Genomic DNA, 17,410 nt, shown 5'->3' with positions numbered 1-17,410 from the left:
TGTTTCTTTCTCATGCATTGTATACTCACTGACATCTCAGAGATGAATACACCTAAATATTGCTGAGTTTGGTGTTAGTCCATTAGCTTCAAAGCCATTGGGTTTGCCTTTATTCTTTATCATAAAACCAACACCCAAACAGAGCCAAATACCCAGGCCCCTCAGACCTGCAAGTCTAGTATTTTAAAGGCTCTTTCATCTTCTGTCTGTCCAATTCAAACCTTCAAGGGTCTAGCAAAACACAATGAAGCTTGCAGTTGTATTGGCTCAGGTAGGGAAAAATGGAGAGGCCTCAGAAGGAATATCATAGTTTCCTGCATAAGAATAAGATAAGAGCCTCAAGACAGTAGCTGAGGGGCAGTGCCTTTACAGATAATTGCCAGCAGAGGCTGAGGCAAGAGGAATACTGTGGTCCAGCAGCACAGTGCATAAGCTTCCAGTGGTAAGTAGAAGTCCTGTTATCTGTGGCCTCAGAATTGCCACAGTATTTGGATGGGAATGATCCCTACATCTTCTTTCCCTCATAGAATCATAGAATGGTTAGGGTTGGAGAGGACCTTAAGATCATCAAGTTCCAACCCCCCTGCCATGAGCAGGGACACATCACGCTAAAACATGTAACCCAAGGCTCTGTCCAGCCTGGCCTTGAACACTGCCAGGGATGGAGCATTTACCACTTCTTTGGACAACCTGTTCCTATAATACAAAACAATAGGCTTTATTCAGAGGGCCCACAAAAGAATCTTTTAAGGACATGTACTTACTTTAAGCATTTCTGCAAGTGTGGGCTCAGTAAAATGTTTCAATTTAAAGAAAAATCAGGAAAATGTGTTGCTATCTACTGAGTGAGCAAGGGGTAAAGAATATTTCAATGGCATGTCATTTTTCTCTCCCAGGAAACTCCTGTTTGGTTGTGTATCTGCACTTTTAAGGCAGTTCAGATTGTTAGTCAGCCATCAGGCTAAAGATTCCAGAAAGCCAGAAATAGTATCACTGGATGATTCATTATCTTAAGTGAATTAACTTTTTTATGCTGCTTAAAATCTAGATAAATAAAGCTCAAGAAAGTAATACTGCGTGTTTTCTTACTGAAGCTCTGCTCTTAGTTTCAGTATAGACTATCTCTGAAAAAATATCCCTTGCTTTAGTGCTATTGTACAGTCTGTGTGAATATAGTCAAGCCTCAGATCACAGTAACTGTTGGGAAGAAAAATCGTGGGAGTTACTTAGTATGTTGCTAGCAAAAGAGCATTTAAAATTATGTGTATTTGTTGAAGGATGCTAATGCAGACAGTATGGAGCAATCAGTTGGTTTTGATGTAAGACACAAACCTAAGGTATTCAGATTATATTTACTGTAGTTGACTGGTTAGCTGATCTTTAGAACACATAACCGAACTTGGAAAATTAAACAGAATTTCAATGTTTAATTAAAATGAAACTTCAGTATTTTTTTTTTTAAGTTTTATTGCTCAAAAAAATATTCTAAAGGTTAGCATTTCAAGAAATGGTACCAGCAAACCACAGCACAACAGTGGTGGGATAAAGTACTTCCCTGACCTACACAGTCCAGCTAATAGTTAGATTCAGGCAGGTTATTACAGAGTAGTATTTTGTGGCTATTTTGTGACCAACTGGCTCTCTCCTTTTCACTTTCCTTTAAATTCCTTTTTGTGACAGGAGCTGTACTCCAAGCTGCATTCACTTGGCAAGGTTGAAGCTGGAAGCCTCTTAACCCTGACCACCCAACTTGTCAAGGAAAAGATGCCAGCATGTGAAGTGGAAGACATTGCAAAATATGAGGAGAAGCTAAAGGAGTGGGAGCAAGAACAAGCACTTCTCATTGAGAGAGAAAGAGAGATGAGAGAAAAGGCTAAGAAGGAAATGGAAGCTAAGAAGCTAGCTAAAGCATCTGCTTAGTACTGGAACTCCAAGACTGCCATAGTGGTATGCCTTCCTCTGTCACTGAACTGAAGTGCTTACCATTATTGATATTCACTTCAGTCATGCTACAAGTGTGACTGTATGGGACTGCTATATGGAAATTAAACTTCTCCCATTTTGTCTGTTTCCTGAAGTAAAGCACATGTGGTTTAGAAATTTTTATCCTGTGCATGGTATATTTTCCTCCTAACATCAGCCAGGCAGGGGGCAGAATAGAGACAACACAAAGAAACAAAGGCAAAAGAAGTAGCTTGCCTGTAATGAAAGGTGTAAAGGGTGAAAGGAACAAAAGAAGAGGGAAGAATTTTAAGCACAAGTTATTTCAGTAGGGGTTTCTCACAGGAAAGAATGCCTTGGCTACTCTGAACTTCAAACGCTAAGAGGATTAACATATATTGATTGCTTTTTTCTTCCCCAGCCCATTTAGAAAATCCAGGCTACTATACATGGAGTTGGAAGCCTAACTTTAGACTGTTTTAAAAGTACTTAAAGAGTTTCAGCCTAGTGAGTTAGCACTGGTGCAGGCACTCTGATGTGCCTTGCCTACAAGGAAGTTAGAAATTTCTGATTTTACTGCTGCTGTGCTGCTCCATTTTTGAGGTCAGTAGAGAAACGCACACAGTCACCTCGGCACGCACTGAGGAGCCTCATACTGCAGTGCAGTTTCTTTTTATATTCTTGGCGCTGTTTCATGGGGGGTTTGACCTAATTCCCTTCATGTCTCAGCTGTGTACATGGTCCCATGCCCCATTGTTCACATCGGTAAAACAATGTAGCTATTCAAACAAGGAAAGGGCAAGGGAGGGAAGGATCACAGTGCATTCGTTGGCTGTGGGATGCAACAGCATCCATGCCTGCTTATATTCCCTGTCACCACTGAATTTCATCACCTACACCCAGTGACTTCATTCAGCTCAGGGCAGGGCAATCTCCTGGAAACCATGGAGATCCTAACAACAGCCCTGCTGTATTGCAGCTTCTTAGGGCAGCAACACTGTTGTCCCATTGTGCTTTACTAGAGGGTCTGATAAGCATTCCCAGTTTATCATGCACCTGTCTAGTCTTACAGTAATAAAACATCACAAACTTACTGTAAATCCAGTGAGAACATGCTGCAAATCCTTGAACTTCTTTCAAGTGTAGGGAGAGCATCTGCGTATATCAAATACCTCTCTTATTCCCAGCAAATGCACTCAGAGCCTGATTGCCCTTTTGCAGCTTGGCAGTCAGACCCAGCACCCTGTCTTGTTAGCAAGTGCTATAGTTTCCCCCATACTGCAGTAAGAGAGTGCTGTCTCCTGGTAAGTGGATGATTTCGTGGCTTAGCCTAACTAAACCAGCAGCGGATTTTCCTGGGCAAGTTGTGTAAGTCACCTGATTATTTTGTTTCTCCTTATTTCTTATTCTGAATGCTTTCTGATTATTAGAATTTAGGGAGCCTGAAGGGAGATAAGGAAGCCAAACACACTTTTTAAAGAATAGTTTATGTAAAACTGGTGGCTTTAGAGGCCATCTCTCCTATTCCAGTCACAGGAGAAGGAGTGTCTCTTCCCTGACTGCCTATTTCACTTCTTCAGTATCTACATGGGTTGTACCTCCAAAGGTTCATGATCACTCCTGCTTCCAGATTCCTTTTTCAGCTTCTCTCTACAAACACTACCTCTCCCTTCTGGAGAGCACAGTTTTAAGACCCTTCTTGCAGACACATGGCTTCTAGCCACTGCAGCTGCTGATCCTGTTGCTTATGAGACACTATTTGGCTAGGTCACAGTGGGCACTGCCACATTTCTCCTTGTTTCCTGTTATCATCTGCTTCTTGCCAGCCCAGGGAGCCTGTTTCTGGCCCCACCTCTCCCTTCCCTCACCCTGCTTGCTAGATACACCAGGCTGCTAATGCTAATTGAGCTCCAACAAGCTGCCAGCTGCCATACCTCCCACTCTCTCAGAGCATGCTTCACTTCCCCCACAATTAATACCCTTCCCATTTATTTAGAGTTAACTGTTGCAGCAATAGAAGAAAAAAATCCTCCTCTAAGCTCTGAGTAGCCTGTTAATGAATATTACAGGTTGCGTTCTTGTTTTGTTCCAGACACTATGCGTTTGCTTTCAGCCCAGTCCAAAGCCTAAGCTTAAACACTCGTAGCCCTTGGGAGGTGGGGGCGGGGTGGGGGGGGGATGAGACATGTGCTGCCTATTGCTCTATAGGAAACAAAGCAGATTCCTGGGGCCACATGAAGGATATCAAACCCAAGACCCTGCAGCAGAGGGTCCAAACCATTTGTGGCTTTAGAAACCAAAAGTTTTGCCAAACTCTCTCATTCATCTGTCCCCTTGCTACCACCCTGAGCAAGAAATCACTTCTGACACTTCCACCAGCTGCACGCTGGAGCTCCTCTTCCCTCCCTTTTATGCCCAAGCCAAGTATTATTCCATGGCCCAGTAGCCTCCATCACTTCTCCCCACCCACGTCTCACCACTCTCAATAGCAACCAGCTTCTGCCAAACAGATGTTCTCTCACCTAACAAATCCTCACATTTCCCACAAGCATACCTGGACCCTCTTGAATTCTTCAGCAGTCCTCTTCGCTGCTTCCCCTTTGACCTTCCCCTTGTTCCCCTTCAACCTCCTTCCATATATCATCTCACATTTATTTCTTTCTCTTTCAAGGAGGCTGGCCATGTGTCTGCCCCGCATGCCTGCCTTAAACAGCAGTGTCCCCACAGCTCTGCAGACAGCAAGCAGCCCAGGGTACTAAGTGCTTGGGCACCCTGAGATTTGAAGATCCTGGATACAGCTCAGTCACAAGAGGTTGGAAACATGAATTACCAACTGAAGCTTGAGGGAGAAGAGGAGGGTACTCTCCTCTTCAGCAGTCTCACCCACTAGCTTTGAGCAAAATTCAGCAGTGAGACAAACTGTGAGACGGGGTAATTCACAAGACCAATGCTGTTCAGGCATGTACTCAGCTTCCTAAGGGAGACATGGATGGTAGCTGTGTACTACAAATGCAGCAAATGAAAAATCAACAGAATAGTAGCTAAGTCAGCTTGACTTACCTGCTTTCCTCCTTCCCACTCCAGAAAAAGTAAGATAAGATTTCACACTTTGCTCCCTTGCATAAGTCATGTTGCACGCACAACCTGATCTTCAACTTTCTGGATTACTCTTAAATACAGGTTTGAAGAACACTTGTAGCAACAGCTAAAAGTGAAACTGGGCCCCAGGTAGTCAAAAGCCCTTCCATCCAGGTGCCCATGGCTTTCTGTGCACTCCTGTGATAGCCGTCAGTTGCTGTGATGCCAGCTGCATTTAGAGCTGGGGAGGCAGATTTTGGTCTGCTGCTTCTTAACCATGAGCTCTGATGGTAAGTGAAGAATGTGGATGTGTATATATATGCATCTAAAAAACCCAAAACTTTTGTACCCTACAAACATGTAAAGCTTCCTAGTTCATCCAGTCCTGTGCCCTGGTAGTCATTTGTTGCAAGCTCATAGCCCAGTGGGCACTTCCTCGTTAGGACACTTAAGCCTTTTGAAATGTTGCTGCTCCTTGCTGTATTGTTTCAGACAGCTGTCTAGACCCTTCTGTGTGTGGATGGGACTGGCAAAATATTTCCTGGAGAGGACAGACCAAAATCTCTTTTGGTAGTAGCACTATCTCTTTTTTTTTGGATCACTTCTCCCAGAAATACTCCTATACCTGCTGTTCTCATTTGTGACTACAGCTATGATTTGGATTAAAGCTGTTGCAGTTTCTCCCTTATCAGTATATTTCTAAGTCACGGGAGTGCATCTGTCTTTTTTATAGTTTCTGAATAATTTCACTGTTATTCTGCTGTCTGTGTAGCTAAAGGCAGGGGAAAGTCTCCCAGTACTAGAATTAATATATTTGTACACACAGTCACTGAGTTGTGCATGCAAACAAGGTGACTGGCAGCCTAAATGATACCTGCCTTTGCTAACATTTATGGTACAGCATTGACAGATTTGCACACGATAGGCAGCGTTAACAGCTCTCCTGTATTTCCAGAGGCGTGGGAGAGACCATTCTCTCAATAATACTATCCGAAAGAAACAGAAACCAGTAAAAATGCAAAGTGTGTTTGGTATGTTGGCATGAAAAAAACCCAGCACTTCAAAGGTAAAAGCTTTCACTTTTAATTCAAAAAGCAGCTTCCCAATCCAAATCCGTGGCAGACATCAAGTTCACTGCTGATTAGGCAAGTAAGTATGTAACTCTTCCTCCCATGAGTGTAACTAGCTTGCAGTGAAGCACTGAAGGTCATTATCCATCATTCACAAGAGGAAAATTACGTATTTATTCCCTTGCAGCTCAAATAAATGCTGCCTGAAGCCTTGCACAGATGGGCCTTATTTAGTGTAACACCCGACCTTGCCAAGATAAGGTTACTAGATGCTCTCAGACCTGGTCCTACACACAGCAGGGTATCAAGCCCTTTCCCACAGCTTCAAGCACTGTCCCTCCCCAGTGGCCTGTCTCAGCTGCTTGCCTGCCTGGGGTCCTGTTCACCCTGACACTGTGGGACCAAAATGATGGCTTACTTCAGCTGAAGATGGAGGTTGGCTGGTGCCAGGGGGGTTCTGACCTGGGCAGCCATCACTGTGCCAGGCAGAAGACAGCCAAGAGCACAGGTTAGCAAGTATCCTCTTCCCCCACCTGCTACGGAAGGTGGAGTAAGGTAAGTACAAAAGGGAACTGTGTCCCTGGCTTTAAGTCATGCAGGATGTGATCAGCTGAACTGCATCTGGTTTGCAAGTACTGCTCTGGTTTTGCAGATGTGATACATGTGATAGAAAACTATCTCATCTACTTTGGGTCAGTGTCCCCACAGAAATATATGTATGTTTCAGTAATTACAAAGCTATCGCTGAACTCGGCAAACAATTGCATAGTACTAACTCTGTTGCTGCTTTTAAACCTTTCTGGTAAACTGAAGTCCATTCAACCCATTCTAAATTCCAGATGCCCCAGGCACAGCAATAATATTAGAGCCCCAGTGACAAGCACATTAGATTATCAGGACAAAATTCAGCTTTCAATATGTCTTTATTGCAAAACCTAACAACTGCTCTCTTAAATGAATTGGAAAAGAAACTTTCAGGTTCTGGTCCTTATACATGGTAACTGCTGCTATAATTATGTCTTTGGAAACTGAAAATTCACTGGAAATACTGACCTGCATTCTGGGGGCTTTCATATTAACTATTTAAGTGGCTCATTGGTTCAGTTTACCTTCAACTCTTTAAGCTAAGAAAGTAACAGAGCTGGGCTGAGATAATGGAGGGTTTATAAAAGCTCAGTCAAAATTAATTTCTGGAGCTTAAGAGGTATAAAGGATATGACCTCAGTATAAATATATTCACATAAATAATATATAGGTAGATACATTTATATTTAGCTTTGTTTGTATTAGGACATAAGTTCCATCTATTTTGCCTATCTTGTCTGTGTAATTTACAACACAGGAGATGGCCAAGCTGTAGTATAATGTGTAAATCATGGCATGCAGTTATTTCGGCAGTGAAGCTGACAGCAGATGCACAGTCAAACTCCACCACTGTGTTCGCAGCTATTTACACTGGAGCTGGTAATGCTGGAGTTGTTGAACTGCAGACAGGCAGCTACATAAAGTGGTAAGGATCCATGAGAACCAGCAAATAGAGCTTTTGCAGATTACAGGGCCTGTATCTCTCCTCCAAGTATTTCATTTCTGGTAGAAATGATGGTGAGCGTGTAGTCAAAACCGCAAATCCCTTGGAAAGCTGAAGATACTCAGCTTAGTATTTTTGAGCTGAATCTGAAGACAGCACGCGTACCTCAATAGAGAACAATGTCTAGGGGGCTTCATGATAGTGTGGACTAGTTGTGTCTGTGGGAGGTGGAAGTAGAGACCACAGCTGTAGGTAGTGCTCAAGAACTGTTCACTAAGTGGAGAACAAGTAGCATTAAGTACCACATGCCCAGAGAAACCCTCTAAGAAAACAAAGAGCTTTGCTGCAACACTGGGAATGACCTGGATCTATGATGTGTCACCATGGCTATTACTCAAGAGACCCTGGTCACCTCTTTTCACTCCATCCTAGGAACCATGAAAAGCAACAATTTCCCCCCAGCCACAGAACACTAGAAATCAGTATTAAATAGTCTTCAGGTCTAGGATGCCACTAGACAGATCCCTCGTTTTGTATAGACCGGAAACTTTATGGAATCATAGAATACTTAGGGTTGGAAAGGACCTTAAGATCATCTAATTCCAACCCCCCTGCCATGGACAAGGACACCTCCCACTAAACCATGCCACCCACGGCTTCATCCAGCCTGGCCTTGAACACTGCCAGTGGTGGAGCATTCACAACCTCACTGGGCAACCCATTCCAGTGCCTCACCACCCTCACAATAAAGAACTTCTTCCTTATATCCAATCTAAACTTCCCCTGTTTAAGTTTTAACCCATTACCCCTTGTCCTATCACTACAGTCCCTAATGAAGAGTCCCTCTCCAGAATCCTTATAGGCCCCCTTCAGATACTGGAAGGCTGCTATGAGGTCTCCACGCAGCCTTCTCTTCTCCAGACTGAACAGCCCCAACTTTTTCAGCCTATCTTCAAACAGGAGGTGCTCCAGTCCCCTCATCATCCTCGTGGCCCTCCTCTGGACTTGTTCCAACAGTTCCATGTCCTTTTTATGCTGTGGACACCAGAACTGCACACAATACTCCAGGTGAGATCTCACAAGAGCAGAGGGGCAGGATCACCTTCTTTGATCTGCTGGTCATGCTCCTTTTGATGCAGCCCAGGATATGGTTGACGTTCTGGGCTCTGAGCACACACTGAAGCCGGCTCATGTTCATTTTCCCATTGACCAGCACCCCCAAGTCCTTCTCTGCAGGGCTGCTCTGAATCCCTTCTCTGCCCAACCTGTAGCTCTGCCTGGGATTGTTCTGATCTGGGTGTAGGACCTTGCACTTGGTATGGTTAAACTTCATGAGGTTGGCATCAGCCCACCTCACAAGCGTGTCAAGGTCCCTCTGGATGGCATTCCTTCCCTCCAGCATATCAACCGAACCACACAGCTTGGTGTCATCAGCAAAGTTGCTGAGGGCGCATTCAATCCCACTGTCCATGTCAGCAACAAGGATGTTGAACAAGACCGCTCGTTACTGGTCTCCAGCCAGACATTGAGCCATTGACCACAACTCTTTGTGTGCGGCCATCCAGCCAGTTCTTTATCCACCGAGTGGTCCATCCATCAAATTGATGTCTCTCCAGTTTAGAGACAAGGATGTCATGTGGGACAGTGTCGAATGCTTTGTACAAGTCCAGGTAGATGACATCAACTGCTCTACCTCTGTCCATCAGTTCTGTAGCCCCATCATAGAAGGCCACCAAATTGGTCAGGCAGGATTTCCCCTTAGTGAATCCATGCTGGCTGTCACCAAGCACCTTGTTGATTTTCATGTGCCTTAGCATGCCTTCCAGGAGAATCTGCTCCAAGATTTTGCCAGGCACAGAGGTGAGACTGATTGGTCTGTAATTCCTCAGGTCAGACTTGTGAGTGACTGTCATTTCCCTCTGCCATCTGAAATACTTGATAAGCTGACTGAATTTCTTCATTAACAGCACTAGTGTTAAATTTCTCCTTCTCAGCAGCTCTGTTGGGGAAAGGATGTGGCAAGCCTCAGATTAGGCTGGCCTGCCCCTATTCATGTGTATTCATGTGGTCCCACCTGTGCAAATCCAGGACTTAACCCTGAAGCTGTAGGTGAATAATGGGAGTTGAAGCCTGGCCTGGTCTGCTTTGCACAATCACTTTAATTTATTTGAGGCTTTTTTAAATATACATACATTCAGGCTACTCTACCAAAAAAGGCTGAAAAAGCCTTGACGTACACATATGCAGCAAAACTACAAAGTTGGTGCCTGATCTTACAGCATCCCTTTAACAGCAGGAGAGGAAAAATCTGATGTTTATAAAGTAAAAAACTAATTTCACTGAACACTTTGTCCCCTCTCCCAGGAATTACTGGGCAGCAGCAGTCAGGAAGGGTCCATGTCCACTGGAAAAAAACTGCACGCTCTTGTTAAACTACAACAACTTTGGAAAAGACCTGTTTTCCAAACCAGGGTGTGCTCAGTTTGATGCAACTTTATTGGGTATCATCTCTGACACAGCCTCTTGAATGTGTACTTCCTGAAAATGAGGTGTTTTCTCATGCTGCTGAGGGATACATAAATGAGAAGAACAGAAAAAAGCCATGTCATGATACATCATGGTAACTCTTTACACCACAAGGAATAGAGGTAATCTTCCACATTTGCTTTCCAATTTCTAAATAATGATCGTTTTTTATCTGGCAGTTAAGTAGTCATTATTGTTTTGAGAAAAAAATCCATACAGTAGGCAATAATGATTGAAGGAAAGGGAGAACTTAATAAATACATACACAAAGACAAGAAACATGTCAACACCACTTTACCACTTTTGTAGTTTATTGTGGAACTGAGTTTGTTTCTTTTACATCAAATATCCTCAATGGAAGAGGGGATATTGCACACAAATATCATAAAAGCACTACATATTACTTTCACTGAAACTAATTTTCTACTTTAGATATGACTGGATAGAATAGAAGTGATGCAAGATTATAAGACATAATACCATACACAGCTGCAGACTGACACAAATACCATTCAGAACAAGAGAGGAGGTGTGTGAGGTGCTTCTCAGCCAGCAACAAGACTGTTTCTTTCCATAGTCTGGAAGATAATGGCTGCATGCAAACGTGTGAAAGCTTGTTTCAGATTTTCTCTTTTACAGTTGTAAATACAGCCCAGTCTTGAAGAGGTAGCTCCTGCCATCTGGAGCTCCTAGCTAGTCTAGAGCAGAGAAGCTGCTTTTTTAATTCTTTTTTTTTTTTTTTTCATTTTCTATATTTTTATGCGATTGTTTTATTTAGTTACTTTTTTTTAATTTTTTTTTTTAAGTCTCAACAAACAGACTTTTTTCTTTTTTTTTTTTAATTTTAAATAACAAACATTTTTAAACCTGGTGAATAATATAATTGTATTCTAAGAAACGCTTACCCCTAGTTCCTTTTAGTGTTTTGTTCAATTATTAAGTGAAAAGATGAAAGCTTACAGTTTCTTTCAAGTGTAAACATTATACTTTATGCTTTTCTAATAAATCCAGACCAACAAAATTACTATTTCTCTCAAAACATCATTACTGAGCAAGAATCTCTGGTGACAGATGAACAAAGAGAAGCGTAAGACAGTAATGCCCCAAATGCACAGTAAGCACTCATTGCAGCTAACTGGCTTGTGGTGGGAGCAATTGAAAATCTGATTAACTAATTGATTAAATCTTAGTAAATGAGTACTGGGACTCTCCTAAAATGTGTAAGCTATTATAGACGGTTAAAGAAAAGAACATTCATATACACAGTTATCTTCACTCATCACAGTATGTAAAGTAAAAGAAAAAGAAAAATCAAAAATAATTTCTATGAAAGATGGGGTGAAAATAGAGGTCAATGAACTCAGGCCCACCACAGGACCTTAAAAAGGCATGCAAGAGAGGCCCTGTCCAAGTTCAGGAGTGGGGTGGGATCTCCAAAGTTATTTCTTTATTGTATTATATGAAGCAGTATAGTGATAGCATAACAATCATGACTGGGGATGTTCTTATGAGTAATATCACCATTTAAGTGGAGTGTTCTTTATACTCAGATATTGAATCCTTAGAGTAATCAATAACAAACCATGCTCCTAGGAATCTGTGCTGATCAACAGCACTCATCTTTAATGTACACGGTACATTTTGATGACTGCTACACTAAACTAACTGTGTAGTACTGGGACTAGCACAGGTAGGTTAGTTTCACAGGCAGGAAAGGAGCAAGAGGAGCTAATGGAGGAGTTCATTGCTGTGTTGCACCCAGGTGCCATTGCTACTTGAAAAGGAATGGATGGAACAGGCATTACAATACCTCAGAATAGCCAGACTGGGATTTTCATATTCTTGTAGCAGCAAAAAAATGAGTGTAATTTTTAGATAAGCTGTAACTGTCTAATTATTATTAAATTAAAACAAATGCTTGAGCCATCACAAACTTGCTTGGGGAGACTTAAGGCTTGATTCCAATTTCATTTGCAGTAGGACCAAATGACTGTAACTTCCCTGACTGTAGAGAAATTGCTCCTGATTCACAGGAGTAAGTAGCATAAGTGAGATCTGTCTCAGGACCACTTCTGTACTTAAAACAGATTTTCTACCAAAGCAGAGATATAAACTATTTCTGATATTGTGAGAAAAATCAGAAAATCTGTTCCCACCCTCTCAAAAAGTTTGAAATCTAACCTACATAAGAAAGTAGACAAAGCAGAAAGAATTGTAGAAATAGTACAACTATTCTGCTAAACACTTTGCCTATAACTTTGTAAACTACATATTACAAAAGCAATTTTAAGTGAATGATTATGAGCCCAGCAAACATGCTTGTTTTCACAACACATTTCCATCTGCCTTTTGTGCCATAGTCATTCCCTATTATTCTTAACAACTTAAAAGGTATAGCAATAAATAAAACAGCATTGCTAGAGATACCTAAAAAAAAAGAGAAGACATGAAAAAGAAATCAAAACCCCCAACAACTGACAAACAGTAATTCACAGCATTAAATGGGCCTCAGGAGCCCACATAACAAGGACCCTAAAGCAGTATTTAAAAAACCCTCATAAAAGTTAGGAGTGCAAACTTATACCTATTAAACAAAAATACCCTAACAATGTAAAATTGAAATAAATTATAAGTAAAGAAAACAAAATGAGGTCATAGTTCACTACATTGTGAAACTTAATGCCAGTCTATATACAGACCAGCATATATCCCCATTCTGGAGGCTTTTAAGCCTTCTTTAAATTCAGATTTGCAAACCTGCAACAATGTAACAAGATTTTTATTTTTTTTTAATTGGGGTAAAATTTCTGAGACTAGAAAATCCAAACTGTCTTAAATTACTGAACAGTGATGCTGTTCCTCTGCAATCAGTGTAGAGAAGGAAAGCAAGGGGGAGAGGAAGGGCAAAGGGAAAGAGAAAGAAGCAAAAAAAGGGAATTGAAGGGAAGGATAGGAAAGGAAAGGTAACAGAAGAGGCAAGGAAAGGAAGAGGAGGAGAAGGAGAAAAGAAGAGGAAATGAGAAGAAAGGATCAAGGAAGGAAAGAAGAGAGGAGAGGAGAAGGGAGAGGAGAGAAAGAGCGACTTACTTATTTTAGCTTATTGCTTATTCTGTCTTTTTCAAGATCTTGTGAGGGTTGAGAATGTAGGTTACACCCTTGTATTAGGCAATCAACTTTTCAAATTCCATTTTCTGTCATCATCAATAGACTAATTTTACTACCAGGGTGCCCTTCCATCCTCCCCATCCCCCAAAAGGTATTGGCAGTTGATTATTTTCAATAAATTTTACCTCAATATCCATTCTCACTAGAACCTTAAATAACTTCTTTCCTTACAAAACTACTAAAAAACTGCCTTCACCTGAAAATTTTTAGTTTGCATTTTCCTGTAAATGAAAACGCTTGTTAAAAATTCATCTATTAAAAGTTTTGCAGCACTAAAAAAAAGGTTTCTGTACATTTGTTCCCGTATTCACTTTTAAATCAAACTAATAAAATAAGACAAAGGAAGGCTGAATACTGTACAGGTTCACAGGTAACCCTTTTCATCATTCTGGATGTTTCACTAAGTTTTGTAACTCTGATACTGGACACCACTTCAATCTTGCTTCGACAGTGCAAAAGAAGCTTTCCAAAAAATGCTTGTCTTGTTCAGCTGTCCAGGTGCACCAAGGAAGCATTCACACAGCTAACGTAATTCATAGCACCAAGCCATTTGACCAGTCAGATAAGTTTCTAGTACCACACATGCATGCTCACACTTCTTTACTGGTGTAACTATGATCCTACACAGATGTTTTATAAATTTGCTGTCTCAGCATTAAAAAATAAGTGCATCAAGTTTCTTTGTACATTCAAGTCACTTTCTAAGGCAAATTGTCTACTGTATGTACCGCTTTGGTATTTTGCTTCAGTTAATCAACAGTGGGCATGGGTGTTCAAGCATGTGGACTGGTCAGTTCTGGCTGGAGCGAGTAGACTATCACTGGGAACATGCCTCAGACCATCAATCCTGCATGTTGAAAGAAGGGTTTTAGGCTTCTGGGTAGGGTGCACAGTACGTGCATATTTGGTTTATGATTGTTATGGTATGTCAGTATGCAGAGTTCAAATTAAAGTGGAAAACTGCTGATGATTATTTAGGTTGTACGCCCCTTCCTAGCCATATTCTGTTTCTTTTTAATTTCAAGCTAATGTAATTCTGTAAAAAAGGATCCCCTTGCAATAGCTAAGATAGATAGATTGATACAAATTTAAAACTTTCTTTTCATGTGAGAGCATAAGCAGACTGCAGCAAGCGATACATCTATTGCCACAAGACTAATGTAGATCTAATTATTATTTTCTCCTCCTACCCCTCTCTCTCTTTCTCTCTCTTTGTGTTTCTTTAGAGGGCAAATGCCTCTACCTGGCAGAAGTCAGTTGGGGTTGCTAGTGCATGGTTTCCAAACGCTCAGCAGAGATGAAACTGGATCTGTATTTTTGCAGTAATTTGAACCCTACTATGGGAATACTGTTATTTCCCTTAGCAATCAGCAAAGACTGAAAAACATTAGTGACTTGCATCACTGTGACACAGTATAGCATTTGGCAGGTATATAGTTCAGCAGTCAAAATAGTTGGGTTGAATTTTTAGAAAAAGTGTTTTCAAACGGAAGAATTTTTGGAACCAAAGTTTAATCTTTTGTGGTATGTTCTTGTTCTTACAGTTCAATCTTGCATGCGGGAAAAGATTCATCTTGCATAACGACAGTGCTGCTGCTTGCCAAAACCATGATGTTGAGGTCCTGCTGCTTCTCATGGGTCTCCTGGTACCATTCCCGCATCACTTCTGAGTCATGGGTTGGGATTAAGGTCACCTGCAACAGAAAATATTAGAAGTCCTGAGGAATGGACAACAGAAACAGCTGATAAGAAAAATGTCTTTGTAAGAAGACCTGGGCAACAAGTATGTTTCCTTTTTAAAAAGAGTGGGTCTTTATGCAGTAAATACTTGGATAAATGGATAGATAGAAAGAAATAAATGAACACATCGGTAAGATAAAATGACTGCAAAGAAGTAGTTGCTTTTCTAAAATGCTGAGATACAGTTTTCCAGAGAAACAGCAATCTGTAGTCTGTAATCTGATACCTCTTCAGATTACGGCCAAATATTTTCTTTATTTCTTGATGGAAAGGCACATAAAGTTTCCAAGTGTAAGTGACTGCCATATGAACCACAAAACATTCACTTTTCTTTCCTACTTACAAACTCCAACATTTCCAGCCTTGGATCATATATAGAACAGTAACACAACGAAACAGACAAATGGCCTATAAACCACCTCCCAGCTGTTTTATTCAGCAGCAGCCAGTCAGAAGGGCCACGAATGGAGGAACAGCTGAGTGCAATGCAGTGCAGCTCTGTGCTTCATTTGGGTGTCCCCCCACATCATCAGTGAAACGAGGTAGCCCATAGGACCCCTTTCCTTGGCAGCCACTATCTACTCCGGAGGTGCTCTGTCTTCTCATAGTTGCTTCCCAGAGAAGGTTAAATTTCCAGGTAGAGATACAAGTGAAAAGCCTACCTGTATGTTGCTCTCCCACTGTGCCTTGCCCTCCAGCAGGGCGTCCAGAACAGCCCTGCTTGGCTCCTCAGCTGCAGAATCGTTCCCGCTCACCACATAGTAGGATGATCGCACCCTCTTGAAAAACTCAGTATCGACGTTCTTGCTGTTGCTGTGGTTGGGAATGTACACCAGATCCAAATACACTGGAGGTCCTGGAGGCACTGCTGTGGATTTTGCCACCTTGGTATTCCCAGGTCCTTTAGAAAGCAAACAATAAAAGAATATGTCTCAGGCTGGTTAAAAACATGCCTTTATTAATTACTGTTGTAACTGCTGAGATGAAATGTGTTCAATTACAGCATAACCCTCTCACATCTAATGACACGTTTCAACTTTGTTGTACCCAAATTACCACTGAACTGTAATGGGAGGAAAAACCTGGAAACCTGCAACTATATAATATAATAAAACGTCACTACTATGTAACAATAAATTTCATTTCCCAGTAATACACTACTATTATCCAACAATTACTACACAGGGCTGTGATTACTGTATTACCAGTCAATAAATGGTGGTATTACTTTCCAGGCTAAGAAGTATAACTTTTTCAAAGTTTCAGGTATGCACAATTATAAAACCTAGGGTCATAGAGGGAGCCATGCAGATGTGAAGCAGTCCCAAGATTTGGGGTATCAGCACATAGCAAGATGTAGTAGCTGTTGATGTGCTCAGACGGCCTTACAGGTGCTTCAGGAAGCTACTACACATGAGCAGGAAGAGGATCAGAGGCATTTGGCAGGACCAACAAACTTGTACTTCAGGGAACTCAAAACAAGTGTTTGCCTGCTGAATACTCATCTACATACACAAATTAGCCGCTTATCACAAAAAGTAGGGGGAAGCATGTTTCTGCTGCTGTACATAGTACTCTTTGTAAGAAGAGCTTCGGTCAAAAGGAAGTTCAAAGTTTAAACACATTAAAAATACTACTCTCCAAAACAAGCAGCTTTTGCCATGAAATGGATCATGATGTGAACTGAAAATCAGGATTTAATCGATAATTTTATCCAGATGACCACCATCTATGTTATATTGGCTTCTCATGTTGCTACAGAGGATGAAGCTTGGCAAACAGTTGTCTGAGCGGTACACTATATTTAGGGTTACACACTGTAAAGCCAGTAAAGTTCATTGCAGTTGTCTAGCATGTTCTGCTGCTCATTGTAGGGCAATATGCCAAGCAAACACAATGATACGATAAAATTTCCAAAATTAGAGTTTTTGCTATTAGTTATACTAAGAAATCTTTTATCACCTTTTATCTTTAAAAATCTGTGATGTGTTTTTCTGATTTGTGGATACCAACACTGGATAAAACATTAGATGCTATATTTTACACTTAAATATCATTATCTCATAGAACCTTGTCTTCTAGTCTAACATATATCTGGGAACTATAAGGAAGAAGAATCTTATGTAAAGTTAAAGTGCTGGAAAAATGTACAGAACGAGGAACTATATTGCTGCTTTGAAACACATCTACTAACAGAGACATGCAAACGATGGTGTAAAATGGAATGGCAAACCACTTGCTCAAATCAGGAAGCTGAAGACAGTTGAATGCTGGTTTGTTTGTACTGAATCCTAGATCTGCTCCTTGTAAAAAAGGTTTCAAGAGAACATTAGCTTTGACAACAGCAAAATCAAAGTATCCA

The 17,410-nt window shown here is 41.2% G+C and overlaps 2 protein-coding genes across 3 annotated transcripts in view; one reads left to right on the top strand and one right to left on the bottom strand.

Annotated features, from left to right (window-relative positions):
• Positions 1-2,104, top strand: part of MRPS27 (mitochondrial ribosomal protein S27) — a 52,742-nt gene extending 50,638 nt beyond the window's left edge. Inside the window, exon 11 of one of the 2 annotated variants that reach the window (XM_061357734.1) lies at positions 1,681-2,104. In XM_061357734.1, coding sequence (XP_061213718.1) covers positions 1,681-1,920 — 240 coding nt within the window. In that variant the 3' untranslated portion in view covers positions 1,921-2,104. The remainder of the gene's footprint in view (positions 1-1,680) is intronic. The other variant, XM_061357735.1, reaches the window with a different exon arrangement.
• Positions 2,105-13,340: 11,236 nt separating this feature from the next.
• MAP1B (microtubule associated protein 1B) overlaps positions 13,341-17,410 on the bottom strand; it is a 66,965-nt gene continuing 62,895 nt past the window's right edge. The window contains exons 6-7 of the mRNA XM_061357733.1: positions 15,711-15,949; positions 13,341-15,002 (exon numbers count right to left, since the gene is read on the bottom strand). Of these exons, the coding sequence (XP_061213717.1) occupies positions 14,847-15,002; positions 15,711-15,949 (395 nt within the window). The 3' untranslated portion in view covers positions 13,341-14,846. The remainder of the gene's footprint in view (positions 15,003-15,710; positions 15,950-17,410) is intronic.

This window comes from Neopsephotus bourkii, unplaced genomic scaffold (assembly GCF_033783945.1).
Source record: "Neopsephotus bourkii isolate Nb327-2 ecotype Australia unplaced genomic scaffold, CSIRO-AGI_Nbou_v1 NB_915, whole genome shotgun sequence".
Taxonomy (NCBI): domain Eukaryota; kingdom Metazoa; phylum Chordata; class Aves; order Psittaciformes; family Psittacidae; genus Neopsephotus; species Neopsephotus bourkii.
This window is presented reverse-complemented; position numbering and strand designations above follow the sequence as displayed.